The sequence below is a fragment of the Papio anubis genome, chromosome 4 (genome assembly GCF_008728515.1).
Source record: "Papio anubis isolate 15944 chromosome 4, Panubis1.0, whole genome shotgun sequence".
In the NCBI taxonomy this organism is placed as follows: Eukaryota; Metazoa; Chordata; class Mammalia; order Primates; family Cercopithecidae; genus Papio; species Papio anubis.
The window spans coordinates 55,057,800-55,084,347 of NC_044979.1; the positions used below are offsets into that span (position 1 = coordinate 55,057,800).

The 26,548-nt window shown below is 35.7% G+C and overlaps 1 protein-coding gene across 3 annotated transcripts in view; it reads left to right on the forward strand.

Moving 5' to 3' along the window:
* The window catches only part of RELN (reelin), a 508,320-nt gene that overhangs the window by 236,124 nt on the left and 245,648 nt on the right, over nucleotides 1-26,548 (forward strand). For all 3 annotated transcript variants that reach the window (XM_003896435.5, XM_017957037.3, XM_003896436.5), the window contains exons 7-8: nucleotides 7,437-7,533; nucleotides 12,497-12,548. In XM_003896435.5, coding sequence (XP_003896484.1) covers nucleotides 7,437-7,533; nucleotides 12,497-12,548 — 149 coding nt within the window. The remainder of the gene's footprint in view (nucleotides 1-7,436; nucleotides 7,534-12,496; nucleotides 12,549-26,548) is intronic.

Below are 26,548 nucleotides of genomic sequence, written 5' to 3' on the forward strand. Positions count from 1 at the left end.
ACGAAGAAGAGATCAATTTTTTAACTCCCTAGTGAAATAAGAAAAGTTATCTTACCTTCCTCGGTGAAAAGTAATGAGAAAGAATGAGCTATAAATGGAGTTTGTCATTTTCACATTTACAGCATGTGTTAGCTCCTTAGAAAAAAAGACATGACATAGTTGAAGGTAATATTATTCTCAGTCTTATATAATGAACTTTCCTTGCTGTTTCTCTAAAAAGATTTCACATTTACAAAGAGAATAGGATTTAAAAAATAATAAGCTTGATCTTTCATTTCTTGAAAATGATCATGTAAATTGCTCAGAAGTATAATGATCATGTCCTCTTTATTATAAAACATTATCTATATTGTAAAATATGGTCAGAAGTTGAGTATTTGATTGTTGAGGTTTGAATGGAAGGTACAAAGAGTTCTGGTGTCTCGAAATAAGTCAGCTGACAGCCCAGCTACCAAATGGCTGGCAAGATCTCGTTTACTTTGATGAATTCATCAGTCCTTGATCTGGCCTTGCTTTGCAAGTTCACACCTTAGATTCTTGTTAGCACAAGCAGTGTGATCTGTACCTGGGGTTGCAGACACATTATCTTTGGGTCAGGAAATTACAAGAAACTTTTCTTTTCCTTTTTCATTTTTAAAGAACCTTTAAATAATCAGAACAAAAGTTAAAATTATCTGAATATCTCCATTCGGAAATGCTGGTGAATGTGGCTCAGAAATGCAGGTTTATAGAATGTCAGATTGCTTCTCATGGAGCTGATCATCAGACACTGACCCCTTCAGTGGCAATACATTATGGAGAGATAATATGATGTCCTTGGCCTTGAGGACAAATTACATGTATCTCAAATGAGAATTTGATGATAACTGATTGTCAGTGAGTTTCCAGGTGATTAACTTGCTTCAGCAGAGTACCTGACTACCGGCTGAGTGATTTCACTATGATCTAAAAAGAATGAGTCATGCCATTAGACTGCTCTTGAGAAAACAATATTTCAGTTATTTATTTACTGTTATCAGGATGATGTCACCACCAACATTCATAAATCTCTGGTTGTGCAAAGGAGCTCAATTTTCTCATTCATCCTCCTCCGCTTTCCTGCATCCTGAGAGCCCATCTGAGTCACTGCTCTGTGGGGACCCCAGACTACAAGGACATTTCACCTCATCTTCCTCTGTGCCCGATGAATGGTGGTTGAGCATATTTTCATGCCTAATAATTTCAAAATCAGGATTAAAAAGCCCAGTTATATCTTCAGAAGTATACTCTCTACTGTTCAAAGGTATCATCGCATGTAATTCTTTATCCTTCGGAAAAAAACAGTCACCTGAATAATAAATAGCAAAAAATAGATAACTAATACCAAAATAACAAGCTTGCAATTTGCCAAGGAGCTTGTTACAGTGGAAGACAAAACCCGGGTTCAAAGCATTTGTTTTTCTTTTATGTTTATGGTTTGATCCTAGTTTTTTTGGTCAGCAAGTACCAGTCTTTATATTTACTGATTCTTTTATAATTTTGTTAGTGAAAAAAGAGATAGTGTACATATGAAATAGATTGTGATGAATTATCTAAGAATATATATAGCCAAAGGGGTACTGAATTTGATTGTCATGTACTTCAGTCCAGTGAATTCACTCTTAATGTTTTTTATGAAGTAGTCCATTCATCTCTCTACTTTTTGTACTTTTTTATCAGCAAAAAAATTATCCTATAAATGAAAAAACAGTTTTTAAGAAAAGTTATTGTAAATGTTCAAAATAAATGTTCACAGTAAAAATGACAAACATTCCTTGAAATGCACATTGTTTTTATAGAATTGGAATTTTTCCTTCACTAGCTGCATGAGGCAGAGTGGGAACAATACTGGACAAGAAATCAGGCAACCTGAATTCTAGTCCTGTTTCATCATCATAAGGGAGTGATGAGATGCGGTGATATTTCAAGTCCCCTCTCACTTGATGATCTGTAAACTCAAGTAATAGATAAGCTTCATGTAGAACCTAAGCATGTGATAAATTGGTTCAGGGAAGGTTTAATAATTTCAAGCTTTCAGAGGTTTTTGAAGATTGCTAGTATTTCCCTTAAAATGTCTTTTAATCATATTGTTCATGGCAAAATATATTTTTGAGGTGGACAATCCATATGATACGCCAAGGTATCTGGCAGATTCTTATGTTCTGTTTTTCATATTGGGAAATATAAAAGGAGAAAAGCATTCTTAGATTAGAGAAACATTCAGTATTACTTTTACTATTATGCAGAGAAACAATTCATTTATAATCCTTAGGCTGGGAGGTCACATTCCTTTTCAAATTGAACAACAGAAGTCTGTTTAACTGGGATTGTTGAAAACTTCCTTCTTCCCACAAATCTCTGAAGACTATGTTACCTAACTTTACAAAGCCCAACATTTTCCTGAGAGAATGAGAAAGTAGAAAACATTTAATTGTGAGGTTACAGATTTACATGTCAGCAATAAACAACAGCAGTTTTTGTTTTTGTCTTTATTTTTGTTTTACAATGAGCCTAAAGAAAATTGAACCACTCATTATCCAGCAAATCAAATCCTAGTTCTTAGGAATTCATAGAACTTTTCCATAAAGGAAGAGTAGAATTTCAGATTACTTGTGGTCTTCATAGGAACATTTTTGGGGGTTAAATACCTCACTCCACTCAACCAAGTTAAATTGTTAGACACAGAGGCATTCTGAGAAAGTGAGGAGGGTAGGACTGAAAGAGCAGTTATGCATTTAAGTATTGTTTCAAATTCTGGGGTGAGCCAGGAATTATTTTTCTTGGAATTTGAATGTTTATTTATATCCATAGGTTTTTAAAATTCACCTCATCTTTCTAGCAGGGGTCACTATTCTCTTCTTGGAAGCCATGACCACCAGTTGCCCTCTGTACTGTCTTGCCTGGTCTCCATCAGGATCATTGTGTTCATCATGAAATTATGATTTATCTTTCCCTTTATCATAATGGCATTCATATGTGTAGTTGTACAATACTTAACTTTATTGGTAGAAAAAAATATTAGGAAGATCACCTTAATGGGCAGCACAGATTAGTTAAGAATATGCATAGAAAGGAACCCCACTACCAATAATCATGGAGAAGTAAATGGAGATACACTTGGATTGATACACACTGAAGGATTATGATGATGGTTAGAGCTTTCCAGAAACCAGACCACGGGCAATCTGGTTGTTCCCCAGGAATTCATTCTTGGACCTTTTCTCTTTTTACTTTGTATATCCTCCCTTATCCCCAGGCCCCTAAAGATAAGCACTCCCATGATTTCAACTAGATCCTAAACTGTCCTATCAGTCCCAATCGCCTTTCTCTGAAAGTTCAGCTGATCATCTCCAATTTTGAGTATAACCAGAAAGCAGGCAGTTTCCAAGCCCTCTAATTCTCTAGAACTGTGTTGTCCAACATGGTAGATGCTAGTCACGGATGGCTGTGGAGCACTTGCAATGTGGCTAGTCTGAATTGAGATGTGCTGTAAGTATAGAATATGCCCCACAATTTGAAGACAGTATTTAAAAATGTAAACAGTGTAATTAATAATTTTTATATTACTTACATGTGAAAATATAATTTGAATATATTGAGTTAAATGAAACACTTTGTTAAAATTAATTCATTTCTTTTTAATGCAGCCATTAGAAGTAGAAAATGACAAATGTGGCTTACATTAGGTTTTTATAGAGCAGTAGAGGGTGTCCACTTTGCTCCATCCCACCTTATTTCAAGGCACCATTGTATCTTACTTGAGTTACATTGGTAGCCCCCAGTCTTGTCTACCTCCAGTCCATAATTTGCTATAGTAATTTTTCTAAAAGGGACTTGCCACATGACTTTTGAAACAAAATAATTAGTTCTGCAATTGACTAGCTGTGTAACCTTGGATAGTAATTTAATATTTCTAAATCTCAGTTCTAGCATTGTCTAAGTGGAGATAAAAAATAGAAGGAGAGGATTTTGTATCAATTAATTGAGGCATTATTTGTAGAGCTTCTATCAGCACCTATCACATGGTAAACAGCGCATGAAGCCTTTGTGAGCTGATTGCCACTTTCTGGCCACATCCTTTGCTGCCTTTCTGCATGGATCAACGTGGTTCCAGTCATACTGACCCACTGAACTAACAGTCCAGCTGTGTGTCATAATTTCTGCATTCCATGTGTCCTATCACACACTCATCTTTCTTCCTTGCTTGAGTAACTCCTATTTCTCATTCAGGACCAGTTCTGGGACCATCTCCTTTGGAGGCTTTCTCTTACTTCCCCAGTCTCTGCATTAGGTACCATTGCAACCAGTGTATGCTCCTGTTATGAGTGAAGAGCAATGGCAAGTGTCACAGCTGTTGGAGTTAGCAAGTTGTAGGTCCAGATTACAAACTCTAGGTTCAAATTGCAACTTCACGACTGTGTGACCTTGAGCAAATGCCTAACTTCTCTGTAGCTAAATCTCCTCCTCAGTAAAATAAGACACTGATAACTGTCTTAGAGAGTAAGAGGCATTTGAGTATCTGATATGTCATAGAATGCAATAAATAGCTATCATTGCATTGATACCCTCTATTGTAACTCTTTGTTTACTTCTCTGCCTTTCCATTTGAAATGTAAGCTCCTGGAAGAAAATACAAGTGTTTCTTTGGTCCTTGTATCACTAAAGCTTAGTGCAGTGCTTGTGAGCCCTCAACCTAAGTTTGTTAAAATCAAGAATGAATTAATAAATGATGAATGAATAAATAACACCATTGGCATCTAAGAGAGGGTTGAATTTGACCTCCTAGAGGGATGGACATTCAGGGTAAATTAAAATAATTTATGTTGACAAACCCAGTCAGACTGTGAGAAATTCAAGTAAAGGACATTTAAAAGACCTTGGCAGAAATCTGACAGATTTGTCCCATCAGTCGTTGATGAAGCTATTGTTTCTGGAGGTAGCAGCCACACAGTGGGTAATATCTGATCATTATAAATCTTTTAGTTTCTTCAGCAGGGTTACCAATGCCTTTTTCCATTTATTATAAATTTGTGGAGATATAAAGCACAATGAAGAAGAGAAGGGTCTAGAGGATTGTTGAGTTCAATGGGAAGAATAGCTGTATCTGTTTTCTTTTCTCTTGTGTTTATTGTTTTTTTTTTTTAACCCCTGCTATTCTACTACATAGAAGTGATTCTCCAAAGACATCAAACATCTGTCATCTAAGTACTGGTTCTCTAATTCCAGGCTGTAGGCCATTACTTTTATACAGTTATCCAGTTTCTAGCTGAATTCTGTTTAAGCAAAACTATGGAAGGAGGGGGCCTATAATACATATATTATATATAGATATTTTCTTGATATATAGTTGATTTGGAAACTGCTGAGCAATATATTATATTTATGTAAATAATTGCTATAGAAATTTAAGCAGCAGGCCTCAAATTTCACATCAACAATGACGCTTTTAGTTTAGAGTCACTGGAGACAAAGTGCAGATAGCTGTTGTGAGGTTTGAACATTCTTTTACCTTTTCCTCCGTCAAACTTGATGTTTCTCTTAAGCCATTTCACAATGACTTGGAGGCCAAATAATCTTCATCTCTCACTAAAGTAAGAAGCCTACTATAAATTTTGTGCTACTTTGCTGTACTTTTATCACAATCACAAGAATTAGAAAAGTAGTAAGAAGTCATTTGCATAATACAGTCTCTATGGAAAAAAAAACCCTCATGTAAGGTTCTGGAGTAGATGAAAATGGTGGAAATCCACAAGAAATTCTTAGCAATAATAATAGCTAACACTTACATCATGCTTACTATGTGCCAGGCACTGTTCTAAGTTATTTAGACCTCAGACCTTTAAAATGGTTATATTTATGAAGTTGTCTTATATTCATTTATTCATTCAACAAATATTTCAGGAATACAATGTTCTCAAAAGGAATATGCCCTAAATGATGAACAAGAGACAGGTTTATTGTCCTTACAAAGCTACTGTTGTGTCTCTTCTAATGTCTTGCTTCACAGTAACCAAGGGAAGATTTGAATCTCCTAAGAATTGTGATGCTATGAGATACTAACATTTCAAATTCTGTATCAAATTTGTTTATGTTTTTTCTAAAATATGTTAAAAACACTTGGCACTGTTGATCTTTTGTGTGGGAACGTGGCTCAAAAGATTAGAATAATAACATTTAATCAATGTGGTAAACATAGAGGAAGAACTCTGATTTCTTTGCCAAGTTTTGACATGCAGTGTTTCTCCCTCCTGGCTTTATGGGCTCCTTTCACACTTTTGTCTTCTTCCTATTTGGATGGGTGTTCTACTCCTTTTCTCTAAAATTAACAAACGGCTGAAAGGGCATAATACAATAATCTCCTAAACAAAGGGCATAGTGCCCTTTCTGCAATGTTTGGCACCTGGAATGTGAAAGTCTTTGAAAATGTTCTTTCTGCATGAAATACAGCTCTCATGTGGTTTGAGGTTCAGACAGGGGAAACATAGCTCTTTCTTTCTACATGTTAGGAATGTAATGATTATAGGTTGAAATGTCACAATGCAGAAAATTGTAAATGTTACTGTAAATATACAAGGTCAAATCCAGAATGCACATACCTTGTGTATTCAATCTCTACTAGATAGAGATATGAATAAATTCATTTTTAAGATCCTGTCCTAAGATTTTAATAACCACTTCATTTTATAGTAATAAAGATAGGAGCTAATTACGTTATTTGCAAAGTTAGCATAATAGCTCAGTATCCAAAATTTGCTTGAATGAGAATTTGTGTGTATATCATACTAATACGTGGATTAAATACAATCTGATTTCATTGTTTTTAGCATGGTGGGATGTATACATGCAGATTTGTCTGAGGACAGTCATTTTAAACATTTACATTAACCATAACTCCAAAGAAAAATGCTTAAAATGCATAAAACACCTTTTAATTTCAGAGATACAAGTTTTTATGTAAGTGGATATTACTCTGCTTATTTTTAATACTTGCAAAGTCCTTGTATTGGGCATGTATATATTATATAATTATTGATTATAATATCATCTTTCATTAAGTGCCTGCTATGACATTGGTTCTGTACTCTGAGTTTTATATATGATCTCTCATTTCATCCTCACAATAACTATGTGGGATTTAGGTCAGTATTTTTATCCTCGTTTACAGGTGAGGGAACTGAAACTTTGGAAGGTTAAGTAACTTGCCCACCACTGTAAGTAACTGAAAGAATTGAGATTTATGTTCAAGTCTTTCTGGTTTCAGGTCTTCTTAACCTTATTATAATACAAAATACCCCTACTTTCCTCGAAATGGTGATTTGAGCTGACTAGCAATAACTGTTACATCTCTTCTTACCTGAGCATTAAACCACATGTGCTACTTAGTTCTCAGACTGGAAATGTGTTCTGTGTTCCTGCAGGGTTGAATGTAACAACTGTGAGACTGGAGAACAGTGTGGTGCGATTATGCATGGCAATGCTGTCACCTTCTGTGAACCATATGGTCCAAGAGAACTGGTAAGTATGTGCTATTTATGTACATTATTCCATTATAGTATTTACTGAGCTTTTTGCCAACAAAAGTTTTTCTTATGCTCTTAAAGTTCAGATGAAAATTCGAATATGATTTATGAGTCCTTTTACAAATATCTTAAAATTGGGAGGGGCAATTCTATGGCCTATTTTCAGATGTAAAAATAAGTAATTCAATAATAAAATTGTCAGCATCAATGGATCTCATTAAACATGGAGCATCACTATGATTAGATGGCTTTTTAAAAATATGAGTATTTGCGATAATATAAATAATAAACAGTTTATGACCTTCTAAGTTCTCCTATAAAGCCATGCTCTTGAAATTGTCCTTATTTTCTCCTTACAAGTCAAAACTGTTAGATGTTCAGTTTTATCACGTTATTTTAAAATTTTGGTTCATAGCCACAGAAGAACCTGATGGATTTTTCTTTAAGTGAAAGAGCACACTGAATAAACCAGTTTTAAAAAATTTTTGATTCATGTCAAATTACTTAGAAGCAGATTATTTTCCTTTACTTTAGATTGATTAGTAGCTTTTGCTTGCCAAATCGTATGTAAAATGAAACATGAGCATTCAAAAAGGAAAGAAGTGAAACTACTAGGCATCAGCATGCAGCTAATGAGCCTTTTTTGTTGTTGTTGAACAACAAAAGAACTTGGTAATTCCTTCTGGCATGAAGACTACTTTCATTTTACCTTCTTGAAAAACAATATAAAAGCAATTGTTATGTTATATCCTGTCTCAATTCCTTTGTGCCTAATACTCTTCTTGTACTATCTCTTATGCTTTACTTTTCTGCTTTGCGGCTTGGCTTTAATGCTTGTTCTTTTATTTCCCATATCTTCCTTTTCAGAGGGCTTCTAGTAATAGGTTGTATTTTTCACCCTTCTGTCACAATTGTGTTTAAAAATCATTAACTTTCAAAGAAAGACTGACTTCCAATGTAAATTGTTGCGGGGGGGGGGGGTGCCAAGATGGGCAATTAAAAGAAGATTTAGTTATCAAAATGTGAAAGCCAATTAATTGTTGTAAGATGGTTCTATTTTATGCTGCTTAAATACCCCTTTCATGCCAACAGATACATTTAATTTATTAAAGATACAAGCTTCAGAGCATTGATGAATTGAGGAGTTTTTAGTTGAAATTACAACACAAACAGAATTAATTGGATGCAAATTAAAATAATAGGTGCTCATAATTCAAGCCTCACAAGTGCTATAATATTCCTGCAGAGAAGTATGAGTCTAGTGGTGAAGTTTTTCTTGAAAAAATAGATTTGCTAGTACATTTTAGATAATATACCATGACAGAATTATCTATAAACCTTACCAAATTTAATTTTTTTACTGTAGTTAATTGAGCTTAGACTAAATGCCTGTTTTAGAAGGTGTCTCATTTAGTAATATTCCTGGAAATTCTTGGCAAGTTATTTTTGTTGCCACTGGTGAATAGGAAATAAAAATATCTAAGAATATAATGCCAAAATTCATATTTTCATAGCATAAAACTGAAGTATTATTTAATCCTTTGTATGTTTAGTCCTGATTGCTTCACTATATCCCTGTTTATTTAGCATTAGAGTTGACATATTCAGTGGGCTAATTTTGAATTGTGTTTTATAATTAATGTGGGATTAGCCTTTCAACTAAAAAGGAAAATATTCAAAATAATTATCTTCATCTGGGAAATAAGAAAGCATGTAGTTTTTATATTTCCATTGTAAGCATTTTCCTAAGATGAATTTGTATGGTGAGATTCAAAGGGAATAAAATAAAACAGATTGAGAATGATGGAGATGTTGTCCACATTTTATACTAACTTCTAATTTTTCATAATTTTTATACTGTGTTGGTGTCCCCGAAGCAAAAATATATATTGTACCCAAGTTGTGTTTATAGAAGACAGATCAATCAAATGAAAAGTGAGGAATTCAATTTTCAGTTAACATTATATTCAATATTTACTAAAATCCAAACATTTGCATGGTACTTTATGACTGAATCCAGTCAAAATTGTTGTGCATGAGAACTAATGAAAGTTATCAGCCCCGAAACATCACTTTTTAAACAATATTCCTTCTTATTGTTCATAAAACCCATTCTTACTGAAGTTGTAAGAAAAAGAACCACAAGCAAAGAACCTTAGTAGGCTAAGGCTTTATCTTTTAAAATGCTAAAAAGAGGATCTCCATTTTTGTAAATGTAGTTAAAAAGCCATTTCATTTCAGGAGAAGTTAGTCAGTGAGAGGTGGCAGCAACTGTTACCTGGACATAGCACAAGTTTTTGTTCCTTTTACTGCTGTGCCATGCACCCCTCACTGGGTTTTATTTAACCCAGTGAAGTCTCTGTATTTCAGGTGGTGACACTGAACTTTATTCATTTTGTTAGCATAAAATAAAGGTATAAAGGAATTCATTTACTCACTTCTTTAAAGGAAAAATATCCTCTCAGAATTTAAAATGAAATGAGTTATGAAGCCCTCCATTTTAAAAAAAGAAATTATTTACTAAATTATTACTATTATGTTTTAAGGCAGGGCTTCACTCTGGCACCCAGGCTGGTGTCCAGGTGCGCCATCATGGCTCACTGCACCCCTAACCTACTGAGCTCAGCTGATCCTATGGCCTCATCCTCCCACCTCAGACTCCTGCCTCAGCCTCCCACCTCAACCTCTCGCCTCCTGCCTCAGCCTCCCAAGGAGCTGGGACTACAGGCATGCACCACCACACCCAGCTAATTTTTTTTAATTGTTTGCAGAGATGAGGTCTCCCTATGTTGCCTAGGCTGTCTTGAACTCCTGGGCTCAAGCAATCCTACTGCCTTGGCTTCCTAAAGCACTGCGATTACAGACATGAGCCTCCAGGCCAGGCCTATTTACTGAATTATTCTCACATATTTGGAAATGCATTTTAATTACAAGGGTGTGTTTGGACTAAAACAATATCAAACCCAATAAAAAATTTTAGAGAAAAAGTGCAGAACGAACAGCTTTGGCCTACAGTGATTTCTTCTGATTCATTTAGTTATCATACTAATTTCCTGTAGTTTTGAGTGTATTTAATAATTTAAGAGAGATTTGGTAAGAAAAAAGCTATGTCTCAGACAGTCATAGTTAACCATATTATTTACCAAAAGCTCTTTAAAGGCACCTTTTGTTTCAGAATGTCAAATATAAAGGCTTAATAACTCACATTTGAACTCAAGATTAATAATTTGTAATACCCAATTATAAATACAGGTATAATTTGTATTTATAATACTCAAGTATAAATATAGGTGAATAGATTTCAGAATAGATTTCATAGGCAGTGCTTCTTTTTTCTTTCCCTCATCTCTCCTGTTCTTTCTTGTAGCTGATATTTTACTAATAAAATAAATGGGTAAAGGTAAAGAAATTAATCAACCAGTCCTAAGCTTCTGTGGTGAAAAAAATTAGAATCAGTGACTAATCAAAAGTCTAGGTTCACCCTCAGTTAGCACACATAATTTGAAATTTGGCGATATTTCACACAACTTGCTGTTCGCTAGCAGAGGTCACGGCTGTGGAACTTGATCAAGTAGGTGACACAAGCATCATTTATTACACCATCAGGATAAGTAAGACTCTTCAGTACATTTAATGCACTAGCAGTAGCTTTATAACCATGTATTTAAAGCACACATTCAGTCACCTCTCCAAGTCATGATATAGATATTTTGATATTCACATGCATCCGATCTTTTAATGTTCACATCTCAACGGAATTCCAACAGAGCAAGAGGCTTGCTCACTCATTTCCTACGGCTGTTCATGAATTGTATAGCACTTGACCCTTCTGCGATTGTGGACTCTATCCTATAAGGGGTAACAAAGTGCAGGGATATGTCTAAAGATGTTATTAAGACATATAAGAAGCCAAATACAACAGAGACTCTGTCTCAAAAAAAACAAAACAAAACAAAAAAAGAAGCAAAAGTAAGACAACCTACTGCCTCTGCCACAGTGAAGAGTTATCTGCTTTCTATTGCATAGGGCGGAGTCATTGAAATGTCCAATATTGTAGTGTACAGAGTTTCAGAACCCAGCAAAATGAGAACCTGAATTCTCATCTCATTTGAGCTGGTATGTGTCAAAGTTACTGCTCTGACCCATGAAAGGGTCAGATAAAAAAAAAGTTAAAGCATAAAAAAAATGTTAAAATTAAAGAAGCACCATTCTTCTTTCAGAAGGGGGAAATTTTGCTTAAGCATGCTTCTTCATGAAACTAAGGAAAAGTAGCAGAAACTTATCTGAAGACTATTTCTAGGTCCATAATTATATTTCTTTTCTTCATTTTTTGGGTAACAGTTTTATTGAGAAATAATCCACAGATTCTACATTTTTAAAGTGTTCAGTTCAAGGCTTCTGGTTTATTTACAAAGTTATGGAACCATTATTACAATCAATTTTAGACCATTTTATCACACCCCTCCACAAAGAAAGCCTATGACCTTTAGCTATTGTAGTTCTATTTCTTTTTCAAAATAATTTTATTCTGCTTATTTGTTCTTAATTTATCTCCCAATTTTTGTTTGGTAGCCTTTTGCTACATTCTCTTTGGGTCACAGATCTGTTGATATGGTAGGATGGAGGGGAGATGGTGGAATGAGTGGAGAGGAGCCTTGTTAAATGCCTTCACAAGATAACCTGCTGGATTCCACTAAAAACAGTTTATGAAAGGACATTGAGAAATATGCTATCCATTCCCAAGTCAGAATTTCACTTATTTATTCCCCACAGGGGAACAAGAAACAGATCTGTGTTTGGACACACTGATAAAATGAACTAACAACTGGATAAATGCAACTTCTGTTAATGGATTTCCTCTTTCCTCTTTTTTAACTCTTCCCCTCCCTGTACCCCTCCCAGCATCTTTCTCTTCTTTCTCCTATCTTGTCTTATTTTTATATATTCTTTTTCCCTAGATTACCACAGGCCTTAATACAACAACAGCTTCTGTCCTCCAATTTTCCATTGGTAAGTGTTTTTAGCAGTTATAATGATTTAACTTGGAAACGTTTGCTTTAAACATGGTGTGCAATCAGGATTATAATGACAGATGCTTTCAGATTTAGAGAATAGTAAGTCTTAGTTTTGCAGTAAATAATCTACAACATTTTTAAAGTGAAATAAATATTTTTATTTATTTATTTATTTATTTATTTATTTTTATTTATTTATTTTTTTTTTTTTGAGACGGAGTCTTGCTCTGTAGCCCGGGCTGGAGTGCAGTGGCCAGATCTCAGCTCACTGCAAGCTCCACCTCCCGGGTTTACGCCATTCTCCTGGCTCAGCCTCAGGAGTAGCTGGGACTACAGGCGCTCGCCACCTCGCCCGGCTAGTTTTTTGTATTTTTAGTAGAGACGGGGTTTCACCATGTTAGCCAGATGGTCTCGATCTCCTGACCTCGTGATCCGCCCATCTCGGCCTCCCAAAGTGCTGGGATTACAGGCTTGAGCCACCGCGCCCGGCCGAAATAAATATTTTTAAATGTTACATTCTGTTCTCACTTCTCTCCAGCAGGGAGTGGCATTAAAAATACTGCAGATAATTCAATAAATCTTAAGATGATTTACATATGTATTTTGCATACATTGGTTTATTCTATTAGAGCAGGATTACCTTCCTGGTTGTGTTTTGCTCAGATTAAGATTGAAATATGTTCTATTTCCTGAGCTCTGGCTAACTGGTAGTGAGAGAGATAATTACTGGTAACCAAAAGAAACCAATTAAGGCTTCATGTTTGGCATGAATAATCTATGTTAAATTCAAACATAGATAATGAAAATAATGACTGTGTCTGGCAGTGTTTCTTTTAAGTGCTTTTGTTTTAGAGCTAAAAGTTCCTACCCAAAGTATTCAGTAAAATAGGGTGCCTTTTGATCGAGTGTTTGCAGTTTTGCTGTCTATTCTATTACCTTCCATTTTATTTTTCAAGGGTATGTATTTATAAATAACTGGTATACATTTACAAAGGAAATGTTCTAGGGGACGAAAGATGCTGTGTTTTAATGGGGCTAGATCCCATAAGAGCAAAACCCCCTCCTGGTCGTTCCCTGTGGCATGAGAATTGCAGATGTCCAGCAGCCATGCTGAGAACAGCATCCTCCAGTCGCTTCCATATCTTAGAAGGTCCGCCATTAGCGAAAGGACTGTTTCCCTCAGGAGCCTTCTATTCCAAATTGCAAGTCAGTGTTCTACAGCCAGGAGCCCACTGTGGTTGATTGTGCTGAAGAACAGTTTTCTTTAAGTCATGTATTTGTCACCTTTTCATCAGAGTGCCTTGTTTCAGCCTGTGTAGCAGGTACTATGTGAAATCACCTGGTTGCATTTTGGGTTTTCTTCTCCAGTTGACAGTATTACCTACAACAATTTACAGGCAGTTCAGAAGTCCATGTATGATCATAAGCTAAGTGTTAAGAAAAACAAAAATAATAGTTTTTTGATGAAAGAGTTTTCTTTGACTTATTAACAAGTGTATCCTAACTCTTCTGTAGCAAACACATAATGTTTTTATAAGCAAAAGAATATTTTATTTTTAAAGAGTTGTGGTGCTACAAAAATCATTTTTTTAACTGTAGCATGACAGGCAACTTAGAGCCTCTTAATCAGAATAAATGTGTTTAGATTCATTATGCTGTTAATATATAAAAATATGCTGAATAATGGTTAATAATGTATCAGTATTCGGAGTACTTGTTCTTTTTGTTAAAGAAATGAACAGTAGTTTCAGATATTGTCTTTAAGCAATTAAAGAACACGAAAATCAATTTTAAAATACATGTCTCCTGATTCTAATATTATTCATACTTTATTCAAGGGAGGAGAGCTCCTATACTGATTAAATTATCCTTTATTAAAGGGGAAAAATTACATTTTGGTGAATAGTATACTGGTAATATGGCATAGATTCTCTATTTCCTTGCCTTTCATTTGTACCAATTACAATAGAGTTGATGAAAAAGTACCAAGAAGAGGAGGTAATCAGAGAATGACGGGTTTATTACCTAAGACTCAAAACCCAGAGCAAGCACCAGGGCCAAGGTCTCAGGACTAGACACAAACATGGGACTTAGCAAGAACCCTTGGTCTCCCCACAAGCCAGAAGACTGTAGCCCGTCAGGCCAACTTATGTTATTTAAAGCACGGATTTGAATCCCGCTGGAAGACTGGAAGAGTAACAGAATTGGGGAATGAGAGAGAGAGAGAGAGAGAGAGAGAGTAAGGAGAAAATGAAGGAAGGGTGGAAGGAGGAAGGAAAGAGGGAGGAAGGAAATGAGAAAAAGAGATCTCAAGTTTATAACTAAAAATACATTTATAAATCTTTTCAGGTGGCTGTTTTAGAATCAAAAGTGAAATTTTAACATATCCTAGGAATGAAATGGAACATATTTAGTAAAAGAAATTGTAATTTATTGTTTATAAACTTCATTGGTGAATTTACTTACTACATTTTGAGAGTAAAAAATTGTGGGAAACCAAGAAGAGTTAGGATGGCAAAGAAACAATGTAGCAAACCATCTGTTGTATGGTGTGTGGTGAATACAGTATAACGGGCAGAACTTTCCAGAAATGTTTTTGTGTATCTCATTATCATTTATTTATATGGATGTTTATGAGATATGAGGGTGTGACATCATTCTGTTTACTTGAGTGATATGAGGGCCAGATTGAGGAACACTCACAAATTCTAGAAATGCCGTAATTGTGTGTATCCATAGTAATCAGACACCAAAATAGAAATTAAAATGAATCCAACCAATCCAATAGCAACCATAATAGCCATTTTATTTATACTCAGTTGAAAAATTATATTAAGATTATGTTATAAAAAACCTATATGTTAACAATTCAACATTTACATTTCCTTGTGTACTATGGAATTCTCCAAATCTATACTAATAATATGGTTACATATGTTCAGTTAGTTTTAGTTCACTCCTTAGGAAGTACTTTAGGATATTAAATGTTAAATGTTCACTGAGTAACACAATGATTCAAGCAGTTTTCTAGGGAATTCCATTATTATTTATGACCTAAGTGGTCAATTATGTTCATAATTGAGCATATATCCACAATTGGAGAAATTATTGTGTTGATACTTTCATATTGCTCTTGTAAACATTTTCAGTTGCATAAAAATGTTATCCAAAAGACTCCCAAGTTCCTCATACAAAAACTGCTTGAATTATTAAGGGGTGTCTCAAATAAATTCCATCATGCCAATGTTTAGCAGCAATGCTCCCTCAGTTCTTTCAAATACACACATACACACACACGGTATATACAATATATACATATATTACATTATATATGTATACATACATGTGTATATCTGATGTTTATATAATGTATATTTATTATGTGTGTATATATAGATTATGTACGTGTATATATACACATATACACATTCATACATATATATACATAAATGTAAGGCTGTCTTAACCAAATGATTTTAAAAGTTAAAGAATCCTGAAAATGCATTTCTGCAAGATGAAATTTATTATGTTATCCATAGCTAAATCATCTTGGAAAGTGTCCTAAAATATTCTTAGAAGAACTCTTCATTTTTCCATTCCAATGAAAGGTCTTGTATCCATTTCTGTGCTGAGGCATAGATTTGCTACCATTCTCACTTGATTCGTTAGATTCAACTTGTGGAATTTATAGTTGTCGCCTTAGGGGCATTTATCCGCTTCCTTTAGATTTCCTCTGGGATAGGAAGAAAAATTTGAGATAACACCCTTGGAAAATGTTATCCTACAGATGCCTCCAAACTCTGCTTTCTCAGGCAGGGTTGAGGGTCCAAAGGAAATGCCGGTAGTACTTCGTGTCCATCATTCACTTAACAAAATTTCACTGAGTATTTGTTGTGTGCTCAGTATTTGCTTGAGCTGGCTTTAACTCTGGGAAAACAAAATAAGTGAGAAAACAGAACACATTTAACAAGGCACTGAGCACATACAGAGCATGAAATCTCTAGAAAGTGGCATTGTTGTAAACAGGGTGGGTTTGTATATAGGTCCCCAGGGTGGCAGTGCCTAATGAGGTCCTTTAGGAAGGCTTCTTAGGAAGGAGAATCCCTGTCAACAACCTGAGTCACTTGAAAGGACAGAGAAAGGTTTTTCAGGTGATGAGGCAGAGTGAACACAGGCAAGGCGTTGGAGGGGAACATGCGTGCCCTCCTGGAGCAGAGGAACTGGGCCTGGTAGCTATGAGCAATGTCAGATAAAGTTGCATCTGTCTGAAGACTAATCTGTATCAGCTCAGGGATTCAACTTATTTAATAGAGAGATAAATGTTAAATGGAGGTTTTAAACTCACTTAATTAACCTTTTAAAAGTAAAATAATGTTGTTCTTTAGCTATTTAATAGAGGTCTGCAAAAGAACCTCTTTCTGTCTTGAGCAATAGAGAAATAGAATAAAATTAATTCTTCAGAAAAATTATTTGGGTAGTTGTGTTAGGGGTGACTTTGTCATTTCCTTGATAGAGATCTACATTGAGTCACTCTAAAAGAATTTACCAAGTAATATGCTTGTTCAGTTTAGCTTACCTCTTATATCAGATTAATAGGATTCATTAGCCAAACAAGGAATAAAGGTAAAGCATTTAAAAACACACCATGAAGAATAAATAGTTTGGCTTGCCAGACAAATCTATCCTGTCCATCACAGTATCCTCAGTCACTAGCCCAGGGACTTATAATAAATAGATGCTCATAAATATTTCCTGCCTGAGTGACAAGTAACCATTGCAAAGACATCTATAATAGTATGTTACCAAGTGTTAAATTGATGTGATGCAGACATTTCATGCTAAAAGCAGGTTTGGGGGAGATGATCTGAGGACCACAGTCAATGGAAAAGATTACCCAGAAAGAAACTGAGAATCACCAGTCAACTATGCTTTAGGTGAAACAAGTAGACAGAAATATATATGCTTGTGTTTATCAGTACATAATTACTGAGCCAACTAGAATCTGTTATTTGTTCATGATTTATAGGATTAGTACCTTTTCTCTTGAGTTTTACTCATGGATGTCCTAAACATTCGGGTTTTATTTTCGTATGTGTGTTTAATTTTTTTTTTTTTTTTTTTTTTTTTTTGCTGCTTTGTTTTTGTTTTTATCATTTCAAGGCAGAAGGAAGTCATTAAATCATAAATGCTTTGTATTTACATATTAAGATGTACAAATGTTCTTAGGCCTGAATTATTCTCCTTCTGTACTGTACGTGCTACGGAGTCTCAGAGATGAATGAGAGCCACTCTGTTTACACGAGCGTATTTTGAAAAATAAAAACTGGAAATTACAAAAGCTGAAAATACTCTTAGCTGAATTGGAATATTGCTTTGTGAAAGAAAAGAGATCTGGTATTATTTTTTCTTTAATAGATGTAAAGGATAAAATGTCACTTGTAAAGGTATTATATTTCACTTAGCATTAGAAAAGCAGTTGATTTTTCCCTTGAGCTAATTCATAAACATCTTAATTACTCAGAACTTGATTCAGTAGAGAAATTCTCTCTCAACTCTTTTAGATCAGGTAATTCAAGAGGAGGAGAAATCGATTCCTCCATATCTTGGTATGAATTATTGCTCATTTCCTCCACGAACTTACTGAAATATATGTAAAATTAGATTCTCATTTTTTTTCAAGAATCACTCTCCCTGGTGAGTAAGACCTTGGGGGACTTATGATGAAATAGTGAACACCTCTTCTGAAACATGGACACTTCTAAGTATGAGACTAACAAAATCTTTGGTGACCTGAGCCCAAAACAAAAATAAATAAAACGTTAGAAAATTTTAATGGCAAAAATAATACATATGTTTTATAAGGTTAAATACATGTTTTATTTAAGGGTAAGATTATTGAATATAAAATATGTTCAACTAAGATTTAAGATTTGATTTCCAGATCTTCAAATATCTATATTAAAACAAAAAATGAAATATTTATATATGGAATACCTCTATGTTAACTAAAATTTGGTAAGTAAAGGAGTGAAACTGATTATGATGCAGGGTATCCTGCTTTGTCATCCCAGAGGTGACCTTTTTAGGAAATGCTTATTTTTAAAAATGAGTTTAAATGAAATATATTTAAATATATAACATATATTTATATATAGTATTTATAAATATATATATTTCAAATCCACCTCACCCCAAACTCTTAAGCCCTAGCTTAAGTAATAAAAGAGAATATTCTGAAATCCTGTAAAATACCACTAAGCCCAAAGTTCTGGCAAAGATTGTTGAGATTAATTATAAGTGTTATTTAATTATTAGAACTGATAATTAAATATTTTTATATGAATTAAAATACACAGTTTGACATAAGTATCATCCCCTTTCTCTTTTGAGATATTCAATTTGTCACTCATCTGATGAGGCTTAGAAAAATAAATGTCAGTGATTCATTCATAAATCTGTGCTGTTAACATTTTGAGGGGACTGTTCTAGTAGAAGGAATACAGCAGTGAACTACAGGATGAGAAGAAATTCATTATTGATGTAGACCAAATGGTCTCTCAAACACCACTCCTCCATGAAAACTCATCCCGTTGCCCCAGCCTAATATCTTTGAAACCCCACCTCCTCTGAATTTATTTTATGACAGGTACTTCACTCTGCTTTGATAGATACACTGACCATTTCTGCACATTCACTTTCACCTTTTCTAACTTAAATATTCCTTGAGGGCTAAGGAACATACAAGCGTCCCTTTCTGTATGTAGGACAGAATTTGGCTCACACCTAGAACTAAAGAAAAAAATGTAACTAAATTGAATTCCTAGGTTACTTTAGGGATTTTGTACTATTCCACCTTGGTGCTGAATACTATCCTCATTCTTGACTTCTGAAGCAAGGGAGTATGCTAAATGAAATCCATGGGCATTGTTAGAATTTAGTCTGAGCCTGCAGTTTCCAGTTTCTTGTCAATTAACCAGGGACTCATCTGTCAAAGAGAAGATCTTTAGGATCTTTAGAATGTTTATTATATGTATCATAATGTGCTTATGTTCACTCTAGAGAAAGCAAAGCCTAAGACGCTGCCCCAATCTTTGAGAAGTTTATTATCAAATAGAGGGGAGGGGGTGGGGGGAGAGTCCACGTGGGAGAAGAAAACAAGTATGGCAGTAAACATTGCTGATTAGCAGACGCAGACTACAGAGAAGAATGACAGTATGATTTGTTGGAAAGTCCAGGAAAGAGGGAGGGCTGGAGGGAGGACTTCATTATTTGGGAAAGAGATTGACAAGAGCAGGTATGGTACCACCAGAGGGTCAGGCGTCACAGTGTAGGTTAGGGAAATGGCACCCTGTAGGAAGAACAAGACGCAGGAGCCCTGCTAAGAAGTGGGGACCAAGGTCAGAGCCAGACAACAACAATGATACTAATGCTGTCTCCAGATTGCCATGAGTGGAGGAGAGAAGATACTTAACACTTGCTGCCCAGGGTGGGGATTAGTCCTCCTAGAAAATGGGCCAGGCATGAGCATCCGGGCATAGTTTACATGGGCCCTGGGGAAAGGAGGACGGCCTGGCAGGGAACCTGGCAAAGCCAGACACATTTCTCTTCCTTGTGTTTCATGCAACATGGCAAGAGTTCTCTACTGTGGGCCTGGGAGAAAACTTGCAGGGGTTGGGCATTTGGAAGTGGTTGGAACGTGGCTTGGCATTCCATAAACTGGGAGAGAATGGATCCCTCTCTCCATTATGGTAGGAGTACCAGTGATAATGAAGAAATATAAATATTTTGGAGGTGAGGGAAGAGGGATAGGACTGGAAGGGAGAAAAGCACAAGCAGGGAGGAGGACAGCTGTTCATTTTATATCCTGTGGTCATTGTCCATCTGCCATGAACTGGAAGAAGTCCCCTAATGAGGTTTGGGAAATTCAGCCAGGAAAGTGACTAAGGGACAAAATATTAAGTACAATAAATCACGCACTGTCACATTTAGCCAGAAAGAAAGGTTTGTAAGTCTGATAGTCAAAACAGAGACTATTACTAGTAGCCTCATTTTAAACATAAATATAAAACAGAAAGTGGAAGACAGTTGCTTTTCAAACCTGATTCTTTTTCTATATTTTATGAAAAAAAGACTTTCAAGTATAAAGGAAGCATGTTTTTAGTTCAAGTATAGAATATTTTTGAAGATTTTTATTGATTTTATTCTTCTACTTTATTTGACCTCTCTTAATCCTTATTATCAGTTTTTAGATGCTTAGAATGAAAATTTTGCTTGCATATAATGTTCCCTCATACAACATTGTCCTTGAAATATGTTTTCTCAGTTAATAAATGCTGAATTCCCCCGTGGGTATTTTTGGTGGGCAAAACAGAGGTATAGACATAAACTCTAGACTTCCCTATCCAAATTCCCTAGCCCAAATTAATTGAGAATTTGGGCTGACCAAAAACTTTGGACATTCATTTCTTTAAATTTATAATTTCTATTCATAAAATAATTATCTTAATTTTGATGATCATAATTTACCAAAATTAAATTTGTTTGCTCTGTCAAGAACAGTTCTTGACAGATCCAAGAGTAATGAGAGGATTTCTGTTCATGCAGAATGGAACTATTCTTAATTAAAGTAATATCTGTGGGCTTCTTTCAGTCACAATTGTCATCCCTGTCATTTGGGAATGAGAAGCCCCAGGACACTTCCCGCCTGGGCTGCCACAAAGCATTATCCGATACAGTAACCATTTTTTCCTGCCCTGCTTCTTACCCATGAATCAAACTGCTGCCCTTTTGGCTAAGGCCCCTGGACTTCAACAAAGCGTGAGTTGCCTCTACGTGCAGGCATAGGCAAGGCAAATCGAGCCTGTATTTCATGAGAGCCAGAAGCTGCTCTGCATGGTGGGATGTGCACACACTGTCAGACATGGGGGACAGCAGCTGAGTGCATACCAACCAGGCAGATCATTGACTCAACCGCATTCCCTGTGTAGCCATTTCTCATGCATTTATTTTACCTGTGATCAAAGAATTGGTAAAATAGCACACTTAGAACCAAATTCTCATCTTTCCAGTAGATTTTCCCTCCTGCCTTGAACTCTGTTTTCCAAAGTACCCTGTGGATATATGATGTACGGTAAGGTAACAAGAGTGATAAAAACAATTCGCTTTGAATATTATCAAGCAAAAAACTAGCTGCTAGAAAATAAACACATATTTTTATAAAATTTAAAAATTATTGGAACAAATTTATATAGATAGTCATATTATCAAACAAAATGCTCAGATATATAAAATGTTATATAGTGTAGGTTTTTGTACTAGAAGAAGAATAAAACAGAATGAAAACTAAATGAAAACTAAAATATATATATAATCTATATATTAAACCAGCCATCCTGGAAATTACAGCATTATATGCTTAAAACTGGGAGTCATATTTTAGATACTGTTCATGAGTTAGTACTCCTAGACTTGCCATGTCATCAAGATGTTGCTCTACTTAAGAGCAGAATATTTTGATACCATGGGCCAAGAGAGCTAATGTTTTTCGAGATTTTCTGGCAGATGGTAAAGAATGAAATTAAAATCTAAGTATGATATAATCGTTTTTCTGCAGTGCTGTTCATAGAACTATCAAACTATTGATAATCTGGGTAATAATGGTCTTATTTGGGGCAGAGTTATTTGAAAAAGAATTGCAAAGTAGCAAAGAAGCTTTTATTGTGTTTCTTAATTTTGTGGGGCGGGGGGGTAGAGTAAGTGTATTTTCTGCCTGGTGAATAATACCTCAAAATTCACCCTTAGCTTCAAAAAAAGGGGTAAATGCCAGAACTGCTTATGTTGCTCATCACATTTTTCACATTTCAATGTAGAATGAGGCAAGTCTTTCTTGAATGCCCTAGCCTACAGTAACATGTAATATTCCCTGAGAGTAACCGTTTCTAGCTGTGTAAAAGCTCCCTAAAGTTTGCCCATTCATCTCTTTCTCTTTCCACTCACTGCAACCTCCAGTTAATGGTCCCGTTCTCCTTTTATCTATCTAGAAAAGATGAAAGGATGTGCTGATCCTGCTAAGAGTTGTTCTAGTTTGTGGCAGGAGTTCTGAGTAGCCAGACTGCATCCATTCTATAACTTTATGATCTTTCTATATCAAATGCTGTCGTTTACATGCAGCTCCTAGAGCTGTGCTTGTCTCTGAGGTCTGAGTTTTGAGTAATGGCAGTGGCAGCACTCGCGCTGCAGGAATCCTCAACAGAGTTCTGTCCAGACACTCCTCAAGCCTTCAGTATTTATGGGTCCCACTGTGCTATCTAGAGGCATGATTTCTGGCAGTGATTTTCCCCATCTATAAATTCTGTGAGATCAGTTCTCTCCTTCTGTGGCTCTGTGCTGCATTTGAAAAGGCAGCTCATTTTTAAGGCAGAGCTTTGGGGAAAGAGGCTGCTCCCAGCAACCACTACCAATCCCCAAGATAACAGTAGTTCTTCTATTGCATTCTACTGTGATTTACTTTGAAAAGTCCTGGGATTGGTGGGGAATGATATAACCAAATAAAAAAAGTACCCAAAACTAACCAGGCCTTGAGAGACTAAACACCAATTGATTGATCCTTCTATAAAAGTAAAACAAAATAGATGTAATTCTTGAAGATACAGGCTCACAATCCCTAATCTGTAATTTCATATTACAAAAAATATGGAAATATCACAAGCCAGTTTTTAAAAAATATATGTGATGGCAAAGTTTGACATGACCTGAATTCATTTGGCAGCAAGACCTGTGTTGAAAGGATTTAAAGCTATTTATGATCATTATTTCTGTTACTTATGTGAATTATCATGCATTTCACTGTAGATGTATTAATGTGTTGGAATATAGAGTGCTGCTCTAGGCATGGCATATGCACCATATTGCCTTTTTGAAATCTATAAGTTAATTAAGTTATTTGAATTATAGAATTCATTTAACTTCAAGGGATTATGGACCTATATGGCTATGATTCCAAGGAAGGAAGGAACTCTTTAATTTTCATTAGGAGTTACTAATACTTGTATTTTCAAGTGGCTTTGATTTTATATCAAATCAAGCTATTCTTTATATTGTTTGTTATTATGTCAACTACTGAAGAGGGATGGAAAGAGAAAACAAAGTTTATTTGTGAATTTTGGAAATTTCCTGGATCTTTATATATTACGTGTATATTATAGTAAATAGGCTACTGCACAATGAGCAGAATTTTTATGTACTTAATGTGGATTGCATTTGATTAGTACATAATTGCTGCAGGTTCATGTGCTTGTGTATTCTTGAGATTATAAACTCTAAAAGCTCTTTAGGATTCTCCAGGCCGGCATAGCACAGAAACATTCCGGTTAGCAAGACTTGGAAGTTACAGGTTCTCTCCGGTTTCTGAGTCCTTGAGGTTTAATGAGGTTTATGAGGGTAAATGTAGGTTTCATTTTGACAACACAGTCAAAAATGAATGGCAGGTCAGGTGTGGTGGCTCACACCTGTAATCCCAGCACTTTGAGAGGCCAAGGCAGGTGGATCATTTGAGCCCAGGAGTTTGAGACCAGCCTGGGCAACATGGTGAAACCCTGTCTCTACAAAAAATGCAAAAAAATTAGCCAGGTATGCTGGCGGGTGCCTGTAATCCCAGCTACTTGAGAGGCTGATGCGAGAGGATGCCTTGAACCCCGGAGGTTGAGCCTGCAGTGAGCTGTGATCACACCACTGCACTCCAGCCTGGGCAACAGAGCAAGACCCTGCCTTTAAAAAAATGGCATTTTTGTGTGTGTAAACATTGCTTAAAAGTCATTTCATCAATACCTGATCTAGTTGTACTGTGATTCACTTCCATATATAAATACTTTAATTGAGTCAAACCTGCCTTAAGAGAAGAAAAGAATTTCAAAAATTTCAAATTCTTATTCTGTCTTTATTCTTGTCCTGTCATTAAATACATTTGATTGTGCCATGCTAAGCAAAGTGGAAAATGAACTTTGTAGTCTGGATTGCCTTGCTCTGGGACCCGTGATTTAAGACAGTTTTGAAATGTAGGAATGTAGCGCAGTACAAGCTCTGTACAGAGTGGGTCTGAGTTGTGTAGGTCCACCTTTGAAGCTTAAACAACTTGAGTGAGGGTTAGGGTCTCTCTCTAAGGAAAAAAATACAAAATTACACGTTCCAAATTAGGTACAAATGTGAAAATTTATTTAGAATGCAAAAAGAAGTAAAAACAAATTACAAATTGTTCAAAATTGACTGTACCACAAACATCACAAAATCAAGAAATATAACATTTTTGTTAACTGCCTGTTAACTGCCTGAAATGTTCTATAGTACTTTTTTCCTTATATCTTTTTTTTTTTTTTTTTTTTTTTTTTTTTTTTTTTTTTTTTAAGACGGAGTCTCGCTCTGTTGCCAGGCTGGGGTACAGTGGTGCAGTCTCGGCTCACTGCATCTGCCTCCCGGGTTTGAGCGATTCTCCTGCCTCAGCCTCCTGAGTAACTGGAACTACAGGTGCGGGCCACCATGCCTGGCTAATTTTTGTATTTTTAGTTGAGACGGCGTTTCACCATGTTGGCCAGGATGGTCTTGATTTCTTGACCTCATGATCCACCAGCCTCAGCCTCCCAAAGTGCTGGGATTACAGGCGTGAGCCGCCACACCCGGCCGGCTGTGTACTCTTAAATCGCCTTTTCCTATGACAACAATTTTGTAATATTTTCTGGAAATAATAGAAAGGGTATTCTGCCTCTAGCTTGTTAGATCAGAGTTGATGCTTAATATTTGCCTTTGCAACTCCTTACTGATCATGTCATTTAGATTTTTAGAATCGTTATAGAATTGGAAAACCTCTCTCTTATTTATATTTCAGGACATTTCAACTTCCCTTGTGCAGCGACTAATCTTAGCTGCTCTCTGAATTGACGTCACTCATTAAATAGTGTATCATCATTATCCTTGAGTCATGATGCTGGATGCATCAGCACAGTGGGCATAGGAGTTCCTGGAAGCTGTTTTTCTAGTGAGAATGACATGACTAGACTACAAAATGGAAAGTAAACCACATAACTATATCACACTAACCCAAGATAAATGTATTTCCACGATCTTAACCAACTGCAAGTGTTATAAAACATGGCCATCAGACTATATTGCTAGAGCTTCTCCCAGGACCTTAGATAGTGCTGACCAAAGTGAGGGCCATGAAGCCGAAGCTTCATCAACTTCGTGGTAAATCCTCTTCTGTCTATGACAAACATGTTGGAATTGAACATTACACTTAGATTTGTTGCACTGATAATATACGTTCACATTCTGACATTCGTCTTATTGACACTTCCTTCCTCCTTTCTTACTCTCACTGCAAGTTAGTTGCCTCAACTTTCCCTTTCAAATTCTGATTACATCTTATCTTCCCTTTATTTCATGTTCTATTGCTTTTGCCTTGTCATGTAGGGACCATAGAGATTTCTATATACTGCTATAGCTACTGTTTTGATTCTCAATAAGAAATAATCATTAATGCAAAATAATATTTTTTATTTAATGTAGATATTTTAAGCCATGAATTTTTTTATATATTTGGAATATTCTACAGCATATGCACATCACTTTATGACTCATATATACTGACAACTTTTTTTTTTTTTTTACAGTTTTAGTAAGTTTTCTTTTTTTAAATTATACTTTGTGTTCTAGGGTACATGCGCACAACGTGCAGGTTTGTTATATATGTATACATGTGCCATGTTGGTGTGCTGCACCCATTAACTTGTCATTTACATTAGGTATATCTCCTAATGCTATCCCTCCCCCCTCCCTCCACCCCACGACAGGCCCCAGTGTGTGATGTTCCCCTTTCTGTGTCCAAGTGTTCTCATTGTTCAACTCCCACCTATGAGTGAGAACATGCAGTGTTTGGTTTTCCATTCTTGCGATAGTTTGCTGAGAATGATGGTTTCCAGCTGCATCCATGTCCCTGCAAAGGAC